The sequence below is a fragment of the Gekko japonicus genome, unplaced genomic scaffold (assembly GCF_001447785.1).
Source record: "Gekko japonicus isolate JY-2015 unplaced genomic scaffold, Gekko_japonicus_V1.1 scaffold2075, whole genome shotgun sequence".
Classification (NCBI taxonomy): Eukaryota; Metazoa; Chordata; class Lepidosauria; order Squamata; family Gekkonidae; genus Gekko; species Gekko japonicus.
Window position 1 is genome coordinate 252,704 of NW_015174900.1, and position 18,169 is coordinate 270,872.

At 43.0% G+C, this 18,169-nt stretch overlaps 1 protein-coding gene across 1 annotated transcript in view; it reads left to right on the forward strand.

Moving 5' to 3' along the window:
• Positions 1-18,169, forward strand: part of PLA2G4A (phospholipase A2 group IVA) — a 130,771-nt gene that overhangs the window by 100,389 nt on the left and 12,213 nt on the right. The window contains exons 14-15 of the mRNA XM_015424990.1: positions 3,810-4,110; positions 15,099-15,283. Of these exons, the coding sequence (XP_015280476.1) occupies positions 3,810-4,110; positions 15,099-15,283 (486 nt within the window). The remainder of the gene's footprint in view (positions 1-3,809; positions 4,111-15,098; positions 15,284-18,169) is intronic.

Consider the following 18,169-nt stretch of genomic DNA (forward strand, 5'->3'; position numbering starts at 1 on the left):
GAGGGGAGCCTCAATTCTCCGGCATTTAGCCATTGAAGAGGCTGCCCCTCAAAAGCCCTATGGCCTGGAGCCTATCACAAAGGCTCCGTGTGAGTGCTACTTGAGGTAGCATCCCTCCATACCGCTGGTGTGCGAGTCGCTCCCCCAAGGTCCGGGGAGAACGACCACCATTGCTGATCCACAAACCGGAAGTCGTCAAATATATCTTGAAGGAATTTTCCTGTTTATTTTCCCAAAGGCATAGCTCTCCCAATTAATTTGTGCCTTTTTAAAAAAGCGATTGAACTTAAAAGCTACGATATTCTCTTTTTTCATCAAGTTTTTATGATGTAGCAAGTTCTATGATGCCCTTATAGCAGTTTTGATGAGAAAATAGGTCATTAGTTCTGATATCCACAGAGATTCTATAGAAATTTAACATGAAACAAATAAACAAACTCCCTTTATGTCAATAACCAGGTATTTTTGACCAATGCACACTTTAAGAGAGATTTAAAATTTGAAATTGCCTAGAAGCATGAATCCTTAATAATGTAATACGAGCTTTGACTCGGCTGGAAATGTGGAGTCAAGCTGAGATTGTTTTAGTGTGAGCAGGAAGCTTAAGACTTTATTTGAAGTATTTACAATATTGCCAGTTTTGGCTTGGGAGGGGGAGGAACCAAGCCCCTGTGTCCTTTACCAATCAGTATGAATCAGTAGACTATGTATATAGTGTATTAACCCTGTGGAGGGGTGATGCAGATGTGGGATGTCAGCTCTTTTCTCTGCAAATGCTTTGCACCTGGCTTTATGCTACTTCAGTGGCTTGGCTTCTGCAGCAACATTGTTTGGCTTCCTTCTTGCAAGAGAAGTATGAAACCTACTTCCTCTTATGTTGTTGGCCCATGTTGTATTGGTTCCGTCACTAATGGTGTATCTAGGGCCCATGTGATGCTCACAGGTAATGATGCTATAATACGTTACCATGGCAACATGGGAGTTTGCCCTTGGACAGTGACTTTATGGCAGTAACTAGACACCTGAGGTCATAGAAAACCTGGCTTGACTTGGTTCTGGGAGGCAGATACAGAAAGGGCACAAATGTGAAGAGCCTAGGATGGGAGGCTTTGTAAGCTAACTCCTTTGTAACTTCTGCTTTTGAGGTCATATGTCTTGCAGTAATAGAGCATTTAAATATTCTGGGATGGAACTGTAGTAACAACCTATCTCTTTGTCATGTCTCTTCTGCCGAGTATTCTCATGAAAGGGGATTGCAAACACCCTGGGATCATACGAAACCCTAAACTATCACATTATTTGGGTTAAGGCTGGAAAGTCCAAAAGCTGAGAATCGAGTTAGGCTGTTTTGTACTTTATACTTGAGATAAGAATAATCTTTTTTTCAGCTCCCAGGATTTTTTTTTCTGCTAAACTCAATTACCTTGAGAACAATCCATACTAAGTTTCCTCCCCTCCTTTTGCTTGGTTTTGAGAAGCCTGGATATTTTAAACATGGAAATGGGAGGAGCAAAAGGAATCTATATCAGTTGGCCATTAAAAAAACTACATAAAATATTAACTTCTCAAGATAATTTTTCTCAGAATTCTTTTTCATTGATCTTCTGGCTTTTAAAGTTCTGATCTGTTTTTTTTTTAATGGATAGGGAATGTCCTTTGGCATAAAATCATGCAAACTAACCCAGGCTGCCTTTACAACTAGTCAGTTATGAAGTTGTTAGTGCCTCCTTCGAAATGCTTGTAGTTTTGGCTGTCTCCATTCTCATCCAGCCTTGTAAAAGTGTGCCTTTTTACATCCAGTAAAACCAATCTACTAACCAATGTAAATGAGAAAGGGATTGAATAAGTTAAAGTACAGGGAGAGGCTTGTTCCTTGATGGACCCTCTGCTCCATATGCTTATCTAATATCAAAAGGGAATTAGATAAGCATATGGAGCAGAGGTCCATCAGTGGCTGTTAGCCACAAGGTATAGATAGGGACTCTGGGGCAAGTGATGCTCTGTCTTCTTGGTGCTTGGGGAGGGTCAACAGTGGGAGGGGTTCTAATGTCCTGACCCCACTGGTGGACCTCCTGATGGCACTGGTATTTCTGGCCACTGTGTGATACAGAGTGTTGGACTGGATGGGCCTTTGGCCTGATCCAACATTGGCGTCTCTTATGTTCTTATGTTCTTGACTGGCCTTTGTGTGTATGCACTTATGATAAACTTCAGCATACAAACTTTGAGTGGGTGGCCATGTTGGTCTTCAGTGGAACAGGATTCAAGCCCAGTAGCACCACCTTTAAGACCAACATGATTTCTGGTTTGTAAGGTTTTAACAATCAAAGCTCCCTCCATCAGATCTATGGAAGGGAGCTTTGACTCTTGAAAATCTATACCACAGAAATCTAGTTGGTCTTTACAGTGCTACTGGACTCACATTTTGCTGGAGCATATAAAACGGTTCTCTATCAAAGTATAATAGTTTTGATCCACTTTGGAGAAAAACTGGCAGGGTACTTTTTAAATATGAGGGAAGGTGCCTGATTGACTAGTTGCTGAAATTGTAGGTCAGCTTCTGTTCTTCATATTTTCATGTTCTGACTTCATATCAGCCCCAAAACATCTGGATTGGGAACTCTAAGAGCTTGCTTTATAATCGAAGGGCCAGTTATCTACTGACCTGTTCAGCAGAACTAAATGAATCTGAGACTAGTGAGTCCTTTAGACCTTCAGAAGTGACTTGAGATTTTAACAGGCTGCTCTCAATTTAAAATAGGGATTTAAAAACATAAAAGACTTGACAGATAAGGTTTCCTCTTGCCTAAACAGTTTTCCCTTCTGTTTATCCAATGTAGGCACACCAGCTTCAGTTTCTTGTGCTGCCCATTGTCATGGAATGTTTTACTTCCTGTACGTTGATAGAGTGAAGAGAATGGGTGCAGCTCAGATCATAAATATAGCTCTCATCAGGCCAGATAGCTTCTAGTTTTCCTTGAGCATGAATCACAGGGGGAATGGGAGATGGAAATGTCCAACATTATGTTTGTCTGCCCATTTCCACTTTAAATTCCATAGTGATTAGTAAAATCAACTTTTTCCTTCATAGGTCACAGTCCTTAAAGGTTTTATTTAGTTTTTTCTTTAAAACAACATTAATTATTGTCTGTAGGCATTCAAAAGCTTAGTCAGTAGACATCAGCTAAAACTTTCAGTTATTAATTGTAGGGGCCTGACCATCTGTGATGCATTTGAAATTATTTTGTACTCTCAAATGTTGCTTATCCCTGGTTGTGAATGTGTAGAGCTGAGTATGACTTGAGAAGCTCTTAAGAGGTTGAGCACAGTCACCTAACACAGCTCAGACAATTGGATTTGCCCCATTCCCATGGCAAGTTTTCCCTTTGGCCTTTGTAATCTCAGCCCCAGTCTAATGAAGGGGGATTTTAAAAACCCCAAAAACTTCTGTCCTTTTCACAAAAAAATGGTCCTGACATTGTAATGCATGGAAGGTACATCTAGATGAGATTTTCTGGTGTGTAAACTGCCTTTCGCCCCATGACAAGCAACAAGTTAAATATAAATGCATATTTTTTGTTAAGATACTCAACCCTTTCCCTTCCAGCTATTTTTCTTATTTGAATCATTTCTCAGCTATTTCCTCCCCCAAACAGAATCACGGTTTTCGAGGCTAAATATACACTTGAACTCCCAAAAGGGTGGATGCACCCAGGGAGGCCCGTTTAGAGCACAAGTTTGGCCAGTTTTCTCTCCTCCCCCAACTCTGTGACAGTTTCTGATATATAAAAACATTGTCTCAAGAAAAGCGACTTTGCCATTTTCTGTGTACTGACCATCACTGTCCCACCTCTCCTCTTCCTACAGGCTCAGAAAACCCTGACGCTGAAAAGGAGCATCAACAGAGCAGCCAGGAAAGCTGGGTCCAGAGAATGTTTATGGCCCTTGTGGGTGACAGCGCCCTTTTCAACACCAGAGAAGGACGGGCAGGCAAAGTCCACAATTTCATGCTGGGCCTGAATCTGAACACATGCTATCCATTTTCCCCTCTGACTAACTTCAATACTCAAGAATCTGTAGAGGACGATGAAATGGATACTGCTGTGGCAGGTCAGTGCACAGACAAATCTTCATTCAGCTGTTCTCATGCCAAGAACCTGTGAAACGCAGTCCCATGCATGCGTATTTGTATTTGAACTTCATGCATTTTCCTTCTAAAATGCATAAGGACACAACCGTGGCTTGACTACAATGCCTACTACCAGGTTCCTGTACCAGAAGGGATTTACTTTTAAAAAGTGGCTTGCTTTGCTAGGAATAGGTTTCTTACAGGTCCAGTTCTCTGCAGCATTGAGGAGGGCAGTGATCTGCTATCTGCTATCGAGCTTTGGTTTGCTCTTGGACATTGGTGGTATGAGAGGTAATGGGCGCTTCCTGAACCCATGTCCCCACTGCTTGGGTCTGTGGTTAGCTCTTATGGTGTTGCTGTGGGGCTCAGCTTGGACCCAGCCAGCAAGCAGTGTGAGAGAAAGCAGGTTGTGTAATTTGCTTGGGGTGACAAAATGCTTTGAACCAGCTCTTGAGTCTTGTATTGGGTGTGTATGTTTGTATGAGATGATCTGAGTTCAAATCACAAAACCTGCAATAAAACAAAAAACACTTCAGCACAGTAGCGGCATGAAAACGCATCAACTACCAAAGATGAACTTGTAAAAAAGACTCTGCATCCCATCCTTCTCTTAACTGAATGCAATTTTTATTTAAAATTAAAAATAAAATAAAATACATCACCATTAATAAAATGAAGACTAGTTAGGCAATTAAGATATGAAACCAGAAAACCAGTGTTAATGCCAATGTAGGGACTGCAATCAAATTAAAAATCAACAAAGTATGCCTGTTTATCTATTTAATGCATTTGCCTCTCACCTTTCTTTGCTTAAGGTGACTAGCATTTAGGAAAATATTTCCAAATAGCGAAAAATAAAATGAGACAATAAAACGAATCACCCTCCCTCCCTCAGCCAGTCTGGTCTTGATAATACACAGTGGAATGGCTCCCTCATCGAGGATTGACTCTTGGGTGGCATAATTCTTCCCTGGCATTCATCATCAGCATCTGACTGTTTATTCAGTTGGCACTCGAGGCATCTTCAGTTCTGGGAAGGTCTGCAAGAGGGAATAGATCTTAATTAACCCTGGCACTTCCAGAGTTCCCCCGTAATAACCAATATCCCCCCCCCCCAATCTGTTTAAACAAATGTCATTAGGAAAGATGGGAACTGTTTGTCATCATGGGATTGTAAATTGTCCCTAAATGTTTAAAAGCTCAGATAACACCGGAGCTTTGAGAAGAGTATTTGTTAACACAAATCACTCTTCTAAGTGGCCATGTCATCATTTCCATCTGTGTCCTGCTAAATATTTTTTTAATTAGTTCACAGGTGTTTACAGCTATTGACTACTAATATTTACAGAGAACATGGAAGTGGGCATCTAAATCAGAAGAATGTATCAGTGGGGGAAAAAGAGATTGAATGGCAACTGTCGGTTTGAACTTAGTCATTGCAAAAACCTTACTTCACTGCTTTTGCATGATGTCATATAAGGAGGCTTTGTTTTGGGTGACTCACTGGTAGTTGGGTGCCAGTCCATCAGCCTATGGCTAGGCCTTATTTCAATTCTCTTCAAGTTTAGAGCAGTAGTTTGTTAGTGGAGGCTGGAAATCGAAGCACACATACTTCCAGTGGGATTCGTTTGACTGTTTCTAAGGTTCAGTTTGAACGTAATGGGCTGTAATAAAAATTTCCCTTACAGAGTTGATCTTCCTTGCCTTATTGACATATAATTAAAAAAATTTAGACTTGCATGCTTCTTTTGCCTCTGCACAGTTGGGCCCATTACACACACAGAGCCAGTTTGGTGTAGTGGTTAAGGGCGCGGCCTCTAATCTGGGAGAACCGGGTTTGATTCCCCACTCCTCCACTTGCAGCTGCTGAAGTGACCTTGGGTCAGTCACAAGCTTTGGCACAGCTGTCCTTGAAAAAGAGCACTTTGTGTCAGAGTTCTCTCAGCCCCACCCACCTCACAGGGTGTCTGTTGTGGGGAGGGGGAAGGGAAAGGAGTTTGTAAGCCGCTCTGAGACTCCAAGTGAAGGGCGGGGTATAAATCCAATCTCCTCCTCCTCCTCCTTACTGCAGATTTTCAGAGCAGTTAAGCCTTTAAGCTTGACTTCAGATTCTGTGCCCACCTTACATACACCGTTCTTTTTCCTCCAGTGCATTTGTTCTGCAGCTACAATTTTGTAAATGAGCTTTTCTAAATCAGGGTGGAACATCACTTGTGACTTAGGGGTGTCCAGGGCTTAAAACAAAATTTACACAATTGCCTTATCACAACTGCGCAGTAGTGTCCATCAGGTGCCTTCCATTTATATCCTCATGGTTCAGGTTTTGCACATGCATTTTAGCATTAGTTTGTTGAATGAAAAGGAACACAAAGGAATGCAGGCAAATGGGAAAACCGATGTTGAAATTGACAAGACTTTTTTTTTGAAACTGACAGGCAGCTGCCAAGCCCAGTTCCCCATATTGCAGAGCACTAGGGGATTCTCTGCTGTGTTCAGTCACTGTGAAAAATGGGAAGGTGTCACATAATATGGGGAAACATGTTGAGTTTACCGAATGCATGGTAGAACCCATTGCAAGCTTGAACATTGGCAGTATGTGTGCATGTGTGTGCTTGTGCAAAGTCAGCTGCAACTCCACCATGCTTTGCACAGAGCTGCAATTTGTATGGGGGAAGAGTCCTCTGGCAGAAGCTCTGGAGAGCTTTTTTAGTCTTGTACCAGTAAATTGAAAAGGGGGGGGGGTATTTTCAGCACTGCTCTAGCGCAGCAGCATAGTAATGCTAATTTCCTGCTCTTACTTGCAAATTTTTGTTGTTTTCTCTTTGTGATTCTCTAATTTGATCATGCACACTGGTTGTGATCTTGGCAGTTTTTAAAAGCCTGTCCTATACAGATTGCACTCTGTCCTCCAGATGGATCAATCCCAAGCGATTCTTAAGTTTGGCAGTTCACAAAAGGTCCATGTGGCTCAGCTGCCATTTAATGTTAGGCTTTTGGAGACTGCGGAAATGGTTCTGCCCCCCAACTTTTGTTCACTAAAGCATTAAACCTTTAGGCTTCCCATCCCAGTCTCTCTCTCTCTCTCTCTCTTTCTCTCTCTGTTTACATCTCATGTCAATTTCATTCTACACTTATGATCTCTTGTATATTTTATTTGCATGCAGCACTGAAATCCTTTTTTTTCCCCTGGGGATACTGCCGTTTGTGTCCTCTCTGATCCCCATTTCAAGTCAATACCAGCAGGGAACTAAACCTCATGCAGCTCCTTTTAAACCTCCCCTCTTTGGTTTATTTTTTTTAAATTCAGTGATCTGAGACTAGCAATAGTATGATATCACTAGACTCATGCTGCTTGTCAAAAAATTAAAAATTTAAAAACAAAGGGGAAAGGGAGCTTGTACACGAATGAAGGGGGGAGGACGGCGGAAGGTGCAGAGTGAGTGGAATGACCTCGATGTGGGTGGGTGGGGGAGTGACCTTCGAGGGGCGGCAAAAGAGTGTGGGGGAAAATCTGAGGGAATCTTTATGCTTTTGAATTACCTTTGGCTTTGAAGTGAAACAAGGGGGAAATTGGCACAAAAGCACTCTCAGAAACTCAGGGAAACAGTGACCAGAAAGCAAGCTGAGTGCTGAAGAGAGGAAAATCAATGCATAATGAAAAAGAAAACCCGACAGACACGCATAGTGAAAGCAAGGGAAAACACCCATGCGTAAAAGGCCTTGGTTTTTAGTTGTTGTAGATTTTCTGGGCTGTATGGCCGTGGTCTTGGCACTGTAGTACCTGATGCTTCGCCAGCAGCTGTGACTGGCATCCTCAGAGGTATAACACAGAAAAATGGAGTACTCTCTGTGTCAGTGTGAGAATAAAAATGGTAGGCAGGTGATTTATATCTACTCAGGAAGGTGGGGTAGGGCTGAGTCATTATCTTGTAGAAGTTTCCCAGGCTGTGACATGCTAATGGAGGAGCTTTCCTGAGGAGGTTCTTTTGCACATGGATTGGCTGTTGAAATTCTAGTCTTATCTGTAGGGCTGATGTAAGATGTAGAGCATTTTGAGTTTTTCAGGATGGGAAACCATGCCCTATTTATTTCAAAACTGTCTTCTTTCCTGTTGAAATTGTGTTTATGTTAATGAATTTCAACAGCTTCCCTATGTAATCTGACATGGTGATTGGATGTGTTGTCCAGCCTTTCAGTGTCTTGGAATAAGATACTGTGTCCTGTTTGAGTTAGGCTATGTTCAGGTGTAGGGTATGCTTTGTTAAGTAAGTGCAACCTGCATGAAGAAGATTAAGAAGCATTGGTCTTCCACTCTGAGAACTGTTTGTGGGATGGGGAAATACTTTCCTACTGAGCAACAACAAACAAATCAATTTAAAAACCCATCCAAGTCAAGAATAAAAACAAAATGCAGATTTAGTGATTTTTAAAGAAAAATTTGTAGTGTTTGCAATGAGCTTCTTTCCTTTTGTGTCTCGCATTAAAGTCCCCACATAGCAATGCTGAGAATGCATATTTCAGAAAAAGTGAACTATTTGAGAGCATTTGATAAACATTTTTTAAAAAATATCCACAAATATGTATGTGTGTGTGTGTGTGTATTTGTCATAGCAAACAGCTAAAAATAAAGTCCGCTACCACAGCTACCTGAAGTAATTTTTGACCATTTCCATTTTCAATTTTTCAACACTCTTTTGTCTAAAATGTGCTGTGGACATGAGTTAACTCTGAAATGTCAAAGTTTTGTCATTCAAATGCCTCTTAAGCAAGTTTAAAATAAACAACATGCACCAGAGCAGCTATCTGTGTGATTCACCAGAAAGAGTATAGGGCTTGGTCCAATTCTTTATTGATTTACTGGCTGGATCTGTGGAATCTAGTGTCTTGGTCTCTGCAAAATGGGAACAACAATGGTCTCTTTAAGCAGGTTTATTAGTAGAATGGATAGCATAGTGAAATACTTTTGCATACAATGAGGCTTCAGTCCAACACGGAGTTATGTGCACAAGCCCATTGCAATCAGTGGCCTTAAGTGTGCTTAACTGTGTCAGAGCATGGCCAAGACTTTGTCATGTGGTGGAATGGCAATATAAATAAATAGTCATGTTTTTCTGTACGTATTAATTTGTAATGACTGACAAGAGTCAGTTTGGTGTAGTTGTTAGGAGCACTGACTCTAATCTGGGAGAACTGGGTTTGATTCCCCACGCCTCCACATGCAGCTGCTGGTGTGACCTTGGGTCAGTCACAACTTCTTTCAGTGCTCTTCTCTCAAGGGCAGCTCTCAAAAGAGATCTCTCAGCCCCACCTACCTCAGAGGGTGTCTGTTGTGAGGAGGGGAAGGAAAAGGAGTTTGTAAGCCACTTTGAAACACCTTCGGGTAGTGAAGGGTGGGGTATAAATCCAATCTCTCCGTCTTCTCTTAATTTGTTTTTGTTTTTTGGCCCACCGGAGGGGATTTTTACATTAAGGGATAAAGAAAAGATACCCAAGTGAACTATTTGAGAGCATTTGATAAACAGGTTTTTAAAGTATCCACAAATGTGTGTGTGTGTGTGTGTAAAGTGATGTCCAGTCACAGCAGACTTATGGCAATCCCATGAGGTTTTCAGGGCAAGAGATGAACAGAGGTGGTTTGCCATTGCTTGCCTCTGTTTTGCAACCCTGGATTTCCTTGGTGGTTTCCCATCCAAGTACTAACAATGGCTGAATGCTGCTTAGTTTCCGAGTTCTGACAAGATCCGGCTTGCCTGGGCCATGCAAGTCAGGGCATCCACAGATGCATCTTGTAATTGGCAAACCAGTTACATTTTAAGATGTGGTAAGTTCACCCATCATTAGTTCATTAGTTCACCATTAGTTGGTGCTTGGGGGGGGTCAACAGTGGGAGGGCTTCTAATGTCCTGGCCCCACTGCTGGACCTCCTGATGGCACTGGTATTTCTGGCCACTGTGTGATACAGAGTGTTGGACTGCATGGGCCTTTGGCCTGATCCAACATTGGCATCTCTTATGTTCTTATGTTCACACATGCAGATATACCGCTAGATGAACACAACACTGAACCATGACTTTCTAGTATGAGTGGGCATTCAAGTTGAACACCACAAACTGAATTTTCATGTCTCATCTCAATACCTCAAGTTCAGTTCTTCTTAATGGACTCCATTCCAACAATGTGTATGCACATGCTTAAACTGACCTCAGGGCCAGTATTGGGCCCTCACAGCTTTTAAAAATTAGAATTTTGTATATTTTTATACTTTTCTTTCTCTCCCTCTTTTCCCCTTCCCCCTCTTCTTTATATAAATTAATAAAATTCTTTTAAAAATTATTTTAAAGTGGCAGCATCTCCATGGTGGACAGGAGGACACTGTTGTGTCTAGGTTGGCCCTCAGACAACATGAATTGAGGTCACATAAGGGGATGTGAAAGTCTCTTTGCCTGTTCCCCCTTATATTCTATTTCACTGGGGCCCCAAACATTTTTTGTCGTCCTTTGACTTAGGAAGTTCTCAAAACATTATTTACTCTGTCACTTAACACTCCAGCCGCTGCACATCACAACATTTGACACAGCTCAGTTCCACATATGAAACGTGTCTCCGATTATCCCTTCACGCTAGCTGGTTGTGTGGCACATTGAGGAGGGTGCAGGGATTTGGTTGGTTCCCAGCCATCAGTGGCACAGGAGGTCACCTCTTGGACCTGGCTAGTGACTCTACTGGTCCAGGTGATAATGGCTGGTACAATTTTCCTTGAACTGGCTGTGCCAACGGGATAGCTCTGGGAATACCACAATCGCACATAAAAGCGGCAGCCAACCTTTCTGTATTATACTTGCCCTTTGTTAACCAGAGGCCTACCACCTCCGGAGACTCCATGTTGTTTTAATGGCTAACAAACATTGATACAACTTTCTTTTGTGGATTTAGCCCCCTTTAAAAGACATGTAAATGTTTGACCAGCACTACATCTCATGCCAGTGAGCTTCAGAAACCAGTATGGTAGAGTGGTTAGACTGTCAGACTAGGATCTGGGACACTCAGGTTTGGATCCCTACTTGCTGCCCTGTAGGCTTGATGAGTGACCCTGGACCGGATGGTGAGGATAAAATGCGGGCAAGGGGAGCAACGTAAGCTGCTTTGGGTCCCCATTGGGAAGAAAGGCAGGCTATATAAATACATTTGTATAAAGAAGTAATTTGCTTTGTCTGCCCTGAGCGGTGCTGCCAGTCGGTTTCATTGGGTGACCCAGTGCATTGTAGTGGTTAGAATAGTGGTCAAGGACTGGGGAATCTTAGGTTCAAATCCCACTCAGCCCTGAAGCCCACTGGGTGACATTTGGCCAGTCACTTTCTGCCAGCCTAACCTGTCTCTGTGAGGGTAAAATGGAGGACAGGAAAAATATGTCCACCATTCCAAACTTCTTGGGGGAACAGTGCTGTAAAAAATTATATGGATGCTGGCTTCAAGTGGTATGAAACAGAATTTTAAAAACCACTTATCCAGGCCATTCATAATTTTATAACCCTTCCCCCCCCCAAACCTCGAATGTTTCTCCTTTGTCTTATTTCAAATGGAATGTCTTTTAGGATTCTGATAGCATTATCTCCAACTTTCAAAGGAGCTCCAGATGCCGCTTTCAAGATTGTATCCCTCACACATCTCTTCGAGAATCTTATCACTATTTCCCCAGGCAGATTGTTTTTCTTTATATATCCTGAATATGACCTGTAGGCCACATCCATATCGCTCAGCAAAGATTCTGCCTTCATCTCTGTCATTGGGGCCAATAATTCACTCATCTTCTCCTTCAGATTCTCTCCTTTAGTCTCTGGAAGGCCCTGAAAGCGAAGAATCAAATTAGCTTTTTCCATTTGTAGTTGTAACCGCTGATCTTCCATGGAGATTTGCTTCTTTTCCATCTTTTGTACTTTCTTCTTCACCTTTTGTGCAGTGGCATCCACTTCTTTCAACTGTTTGAGTCATCATTTTAAGTGTCTCACTCAACTGTGTTTGCTGGGTAATGATACATTGATTCATTGTTGACAGCTGCTGCTTGAGATTATTCATCTGGTCCAGCAGAGGGCGCATAGATTCCACCAATGTCTTTGCCAGCTTGCTGGTTGCTTCTGGTCTTAGGCTCTCAGTCCCTTTCGCTATTAAAAGTTTCTCTTTCTCCGTCCTCTTCCCCGCCATCTTTGTGGATTGTTTACTTTAACCAATATTTTAAAATTCTCTGAATATGTGCTTGTACGCTCAAACTCGCCTTGGTAAGTCTTTCTTAACAGTTTTATTCACTTTTTCTTCTGCTCCCCCCCTCCAATTTGCTTTTAAGTATGTGAGTTTGGGAGGCGTCCCTACACCGCTCGCCTCACTTTCTGTTCCGTGGGGGGTTTGGGGAGCTTTCTTTTCCTTTTATTTCAATGCTTAGATTGAACTCACGTTCATAGTAGGTCCTCAGACCTCGTTTAAGCTCCGTTTCTTTCACTCGACCTCCTGCGCTTGCCCCGGTCAGCGTCGCTTGGTTCCATTCGGTCTCATAGCACGAAGAACCTTCGGGACGAAGAGGCGCCTCAATCCCCCGGCATCGCGCCGGTGAAGAGGCAACCCCTCAAGAGTCCCATGGCCAGAGCCCCTTCAGCCGGGTCTCTGGGGGGGGGTGATGATCCTGCGCACCCCCTCCTTCGGTCAGAGCGCAGCTTCACCCCCGGGAGGTCCGGGAGGTGCGACTGCTCAGCGCGCCGCCATAAACTGGAAACTTTTCTCTTAATTTGTAATGATTTATTAGGGGTGTTAGCAGTGCACACACACACCAGCACATGTGCTGAACAAGAGCGTGCCAGATCATTCTGCTCAGCATGCAGGGCTATCTCTTGATTTGTAATGACTTATTAGGGGTGTTAGCACACACACACCAGCATATGTTCTGAACAAGAGCATGCCAGATCATTCTGCTCAGCATGCAGGGCTGGTTCTTCATTCAAAGGACTGGGCTGAACCCCTGAGATTCTTGCAGTGAAGCAGACTGGGGTCAGCTTACATGACTGGTCAAAGACAGGTGTAGATTCTTCCCTCCCTCTTTTGTTTACCAGCATCTTTACAGGAAGTCATTGTGGAAGTTTCATCACACGGGTCAAAAAGCGCTCCTATCCTTGCTTTATTGTGCACTTGAATGCTGAACAGTGGTGGTGGTGGTGGAGGAGGAAAGTGCTGTCAAGTCACAGCCAACTTACAGTGATCCCCAATAGGGTCTTCGAGGCAAGAGACAAACAGAGGTGGTTTGCCGTTGGCTGCCTCTGCAAAGCAACCTTTTGACTTCCTTGGTGGTCTCCCATCCAAGTACTAACCAGGCCTGTCCCTGCTTAGCTTCCAAGATCTGATGAGGTCATGCTAGCCTGGGGCCATCCAGGTCAGGGCTGCAAAACAGGAGTTAGGCGTAAAATAATATTTGCTGGTTTTGAGATGAAAGCAGTCATTGATCAGTATTAGTAAAATGACATTATTCTGTTCTCGTGCTCCAAGGTGCATTTGCTTGAAATGTATGCAGGCCTCCCAAACGTTTTAAACTACCAGTTTAGCAACCATCTTTGCATGCTAACCTTCCTCCAGGGAGCCCAGAGTGGGCTTATATCCTGCTTTCTCCTGTAAAGTTGTATTAGGCTGAGAGATTATATTAGGGTTGCTAGCTCTGGATGGGGAAATTCCTGGAGATTTTGGGGGTAGAGCCTGGGAAGGGGCTGGGTTTGGGGAGGAGAGAGACTTTAGTGGGGTATAATGCTGTAAACGCCAACCTCCAAGGCAGCCATTTTCCCCCAGGGGAACTGATCTCTGTTGCTTGGAGATTAATTGTAATAGTCGGGGACCTCCAGGCCCCTCCTGGAGGTTGACAACTCTATAGATTATGACTGCAGAATAAGGATTGGAACATTGGCCTCTGTGGTCTAAAAGCAGTGTTCTAGCTCCTACTCAGTGCTGTTTTGTATATGCAAGGGCACGTTAACGAAGCAGAGATATTTTCGTGGCATCCGCTTACGTACTGTTCTTGTGTGGTATAATACCAATGTTATTGTACAGTGGTGTCTGGATGTAGCTGTTGAGAGTCAGTGCGGTGTAGTGGTTAAGAGAGGGGTGTCAAACATAAGGCCCGGGTACGTAAGGAAATATAATGTACTCCCCCTTTTAGGTATCCCTTGGGGAAAACCTAGTCTTGCATATGATTAAATACAGTTACTGGGGCTTTTGTGGGCTTCCCCATAAATCAATTGCTCTCACTCCTAGGAATCAATTGCTTTTGTTTGTATTCTGGGTAAAAAATAATATCGTTAATTGGGTTTGCCTGTGTTCTTTATAAAGTTTATATCTCTGGTACCTGGCATTCCATTTTGTGGCACACATGGTCTGGCCCGACAAAGCGACATTTATCTCAGATCCAGCCCTTGTAACAAATGAGTTTGGCACCTCTGGGCTAAGAGTTTCAGACTAGGATTTGGAAGGCCCAAGTTCAAATCCCCACTTATGGCATGGAAACTCATGAGGGGACCTTGGGCCAGTCACACATTCTCAGTGTAACCTACCTCACATGATTGTTGTGAGGATAAAATGGAGGAGAGGAGAATGATGTACGTTACTTTGCATCCCCACTGGGGAGAATAGTGGGTTATAAAATAAATCAAATAAATAAATAAATAGGATGGGAATGACATTGGTCTCATCATGGCAAATGCACATTTGCTGTATTTTTGTCTAATGTTGCACAACAGTTTGTGTGCTTGAAATTAGAAACAGTGTTGTCCTACACAGAATTATACCTTCTAAGTCCACTGAAGTCAGTGGGCATAGAAGGGTGTAACTCTGCTTAGGATTCCCCTGTAAATGAGCTTTTCTATTATTTGTAGCTTTGGTAAATGAGAGATTGCCTTCAAAGTATTCCTTCTCCAACTTGTTTTGTTTGTCTTATTCTTGCTAGATCCTGATGAATTTGATAGGATATATGAGCCATTAGATGTCCAGAGCAAGAAGATACATGTTGTAGATAGTGGGCTCACATTCAACCTGCCCTATCCACTTATCTTGCGGCCACAAAGAGGGGTTGACCTTGTCATCTCATTTGATTTCTCTGCACGTCCCAGCGATTCCAGCCCTCCTTTCAAGGTGAGTAACCTGGGCTACTATAATGCACAGACCTGTACGTAGACTAAATAAATAAATAAATCTGAAATGCTTCCAGAAGTAACCTGCCTACAAAAATAAGAATGTAATGGTACCAGGTCCCTCTCTCTCTTGTCTACAAAGTGCTAGATATTTTCAGGATTAATTGAACAATGTAGAAAATATACTGCAGTAGACTTGGTTATGTTCCGCTGTTATTCATTTTACATTATAGACTCAGTCAAATATTAGATTTTAGGGATGGGTACAAACCACATTTTTGTGGTTTGGTTCATGGCTGAACCACAAACTGATACACTGGTTCGCGAACCAAACTGATTCGTATTGGTTTATGAGCCAAAACCCCTCTGAGCCATTTAAACCCCACTTTCTGCTCCCCATGGCTTTTCGCCAAGAGCAGAAGGCAAAGGTTTCCAAATAGCTGAATGGCTCAGAGCCATTTAAACCATTTGGAAACCCCTGCTTTCTGCTCCTCATGGCTCAGCTGCTCTTCACGAAACACCATGAACTGCATCAAAATTCATGAAAGTTTGTGGCAGTTCTCCAGTTCCCGAACATCGTTTCATGAGCCATGAACTGGCCAAAATTTGTGACAAACTTTAGTTCGCCAGCTGGTTCATGCCCATCCCTATTAGATTTGGCACACTTCTCACAAGAATAACATGTTAGCTGTTTGTACATTAAAGCTTCACTCACTTTACTCTGTGATAGTTAGAAAAATAGTCTGGTTTTCCAGTCGTGTTTTGCCTAAATAGTAAATCTGTGACTTTTTGTGCAAAAGTATAATGAAAATCAAACAGACCTAGTGCAAATATTGGAGTGGTTTCTAGTCACATGTCCTGTTGAATGAAAAGTGAGAGGGATATTCACCAATTTCCTTCCTCCCATAACAAGCCCCCGCTTTGCCCCCACACTGTTCCCAGGGGTCCACTGATTCCTGAGGGCATGGTTTCAGGGGAACAGCAGGCTTTAGTGTGAAGCAGGAAAGTTCACTTACAACAGAGCTGTTCTGCTCATGGCAGATAGGATCCAGGTTCATAGTGTTTCTGATCTTCTAGCTGTGTTGAGAAGATTGGGAGGATTCGTATCCTTTTCCTTTCTTCATCCCCTTTATCATTCAGATTTTCTCTTCCCTTCCACTTTAACTGTGATATAGTGTCCCATCTGCATGATTGTTAACACTAATAATTGTTCACTTAAACCACCATTCGCAACTACGGTTAGGTTTCAAAAGTGTAGTTTGAGCTAATAAAGAAGTACTAACATTGGTGCAGATACAGTAGTGAACCCACATTTAGTTCTGAAAATGAAAGGGAAGGGGCAGTTTGAGTCAAAGATGGAAAAGAAGTGTGTCATCCTATACAACGTTCCTTGTGTACAAGCCATAGTTGAGTAGCATAACTTCTGCACCAGGTCACAATCTATTCAGACAAGGAATGAAACACCAAGGTCCTCTTTCTTCTTTCCCTGTATTATTGGACTCTCCCCAAGTCCTTCCTTGCACACCATATATAGCTAATCCTGTTCAAAAACGGATGAGTGAAAGTGTGGGCGTATAAGTTACGAGCAGTTCTTTTGTTTGTGTCAATGGACTTGTGAACACTCACTGAATTTCCTTTCTAGTGGCGCCTCTTACCACCACTAGAGATAGCATCAGAAAGATCTAAATTAATCGTTTTATGATGATGGCTGACGCAAAGATGACACGAGAGATTCTCAAGGCTAATGCCATAGTACTTCTTCAAATGTGGAAAGAATGTGGAAGTTGGGAAGCAAGCCATAGTCTTCTGTGTAATTTCCAGCACTGCAGAACAACTGCTCTCATGTTGTAGGGGGAGTCTCTCCATACCATATAGACAGTCTCCCTCCTTCAGTGGCCGCTTTTGCAATATCTTGGAAGAGAAATAGATTTTTCACAGCTGCTGTCAAACTAAGCTGTGCAGGCTTTCCCAAAGAGCTCCTGTCTAGCACATTTTTTTAAATCCCGCCCTTCGTCCAAGGAGCTCAGAGCAGCATACGTGTTTCCAGTTCCCCATTTATATCTTCATAACACACACAGACAGACACTGATTGGCCCAAGGTAATTTGGAACCTTTTCCTTTTTGTAAGCCATTTTGGGTCCCCCTCAGGAGGGAAGCAGCCTAAAAATGACTAAATAAGCAAATAGCAGGGTCATCCAGTGAACTTCATGGTTGAGTAAGGATAACAAACTGTGTTTCTGCTGTCATGGTTCAACGCTGTAACTATTGCATCCCACAGGTGTAGCAGATATAGCAGAATTCTATCTTTTCTGGATTACACAATTTGGGTATTTTAAAATTGGCAGTCCATGACCAGTAAAAATTAGTTCAGTTGTAAAGGTAGTTTGGTTTCCTTCTTGTAACCTCCTGAAGTCATTCTCTCCACTGAACTTGGGAACCTGAGAGGAGGATGCCATGTTGTTAACCCAGATGAACCCCCTCCACTTCCTGCAGCTACTTAAGATTCTTGAAGGATGAGGTAGTGTAGCCTCTCCTTCCCAAGGTCAACAGGCTTAGATGAAACGCCCCAGTATTGTTAAAGATGTTCATTGCTGTCTCGTCTCCTCGGGCCTCCCTCTCCTCCCTGATGGCTTGGATTACCAGCTGTGGGATCGCCTGGATGACATCCTCCAAAGTCCGCTGCATTTGCCTTCTCTCTTGATCCGCCACCTCCATCCTCTGGGCCAGTTCCAGTCCCTCCTCCAGGGACACACGGCCACTTCTCACCTTTGTCCTCTCCGTCACCCATGCCCCGGGCAACGGCTTGAATGGGGCCCCAAAGGGGGGGAAAAAACCTGCCGTAGAAAATCCCCAGTTGAATCAGCTGTCTCTCAGTGGCACCCGCCTG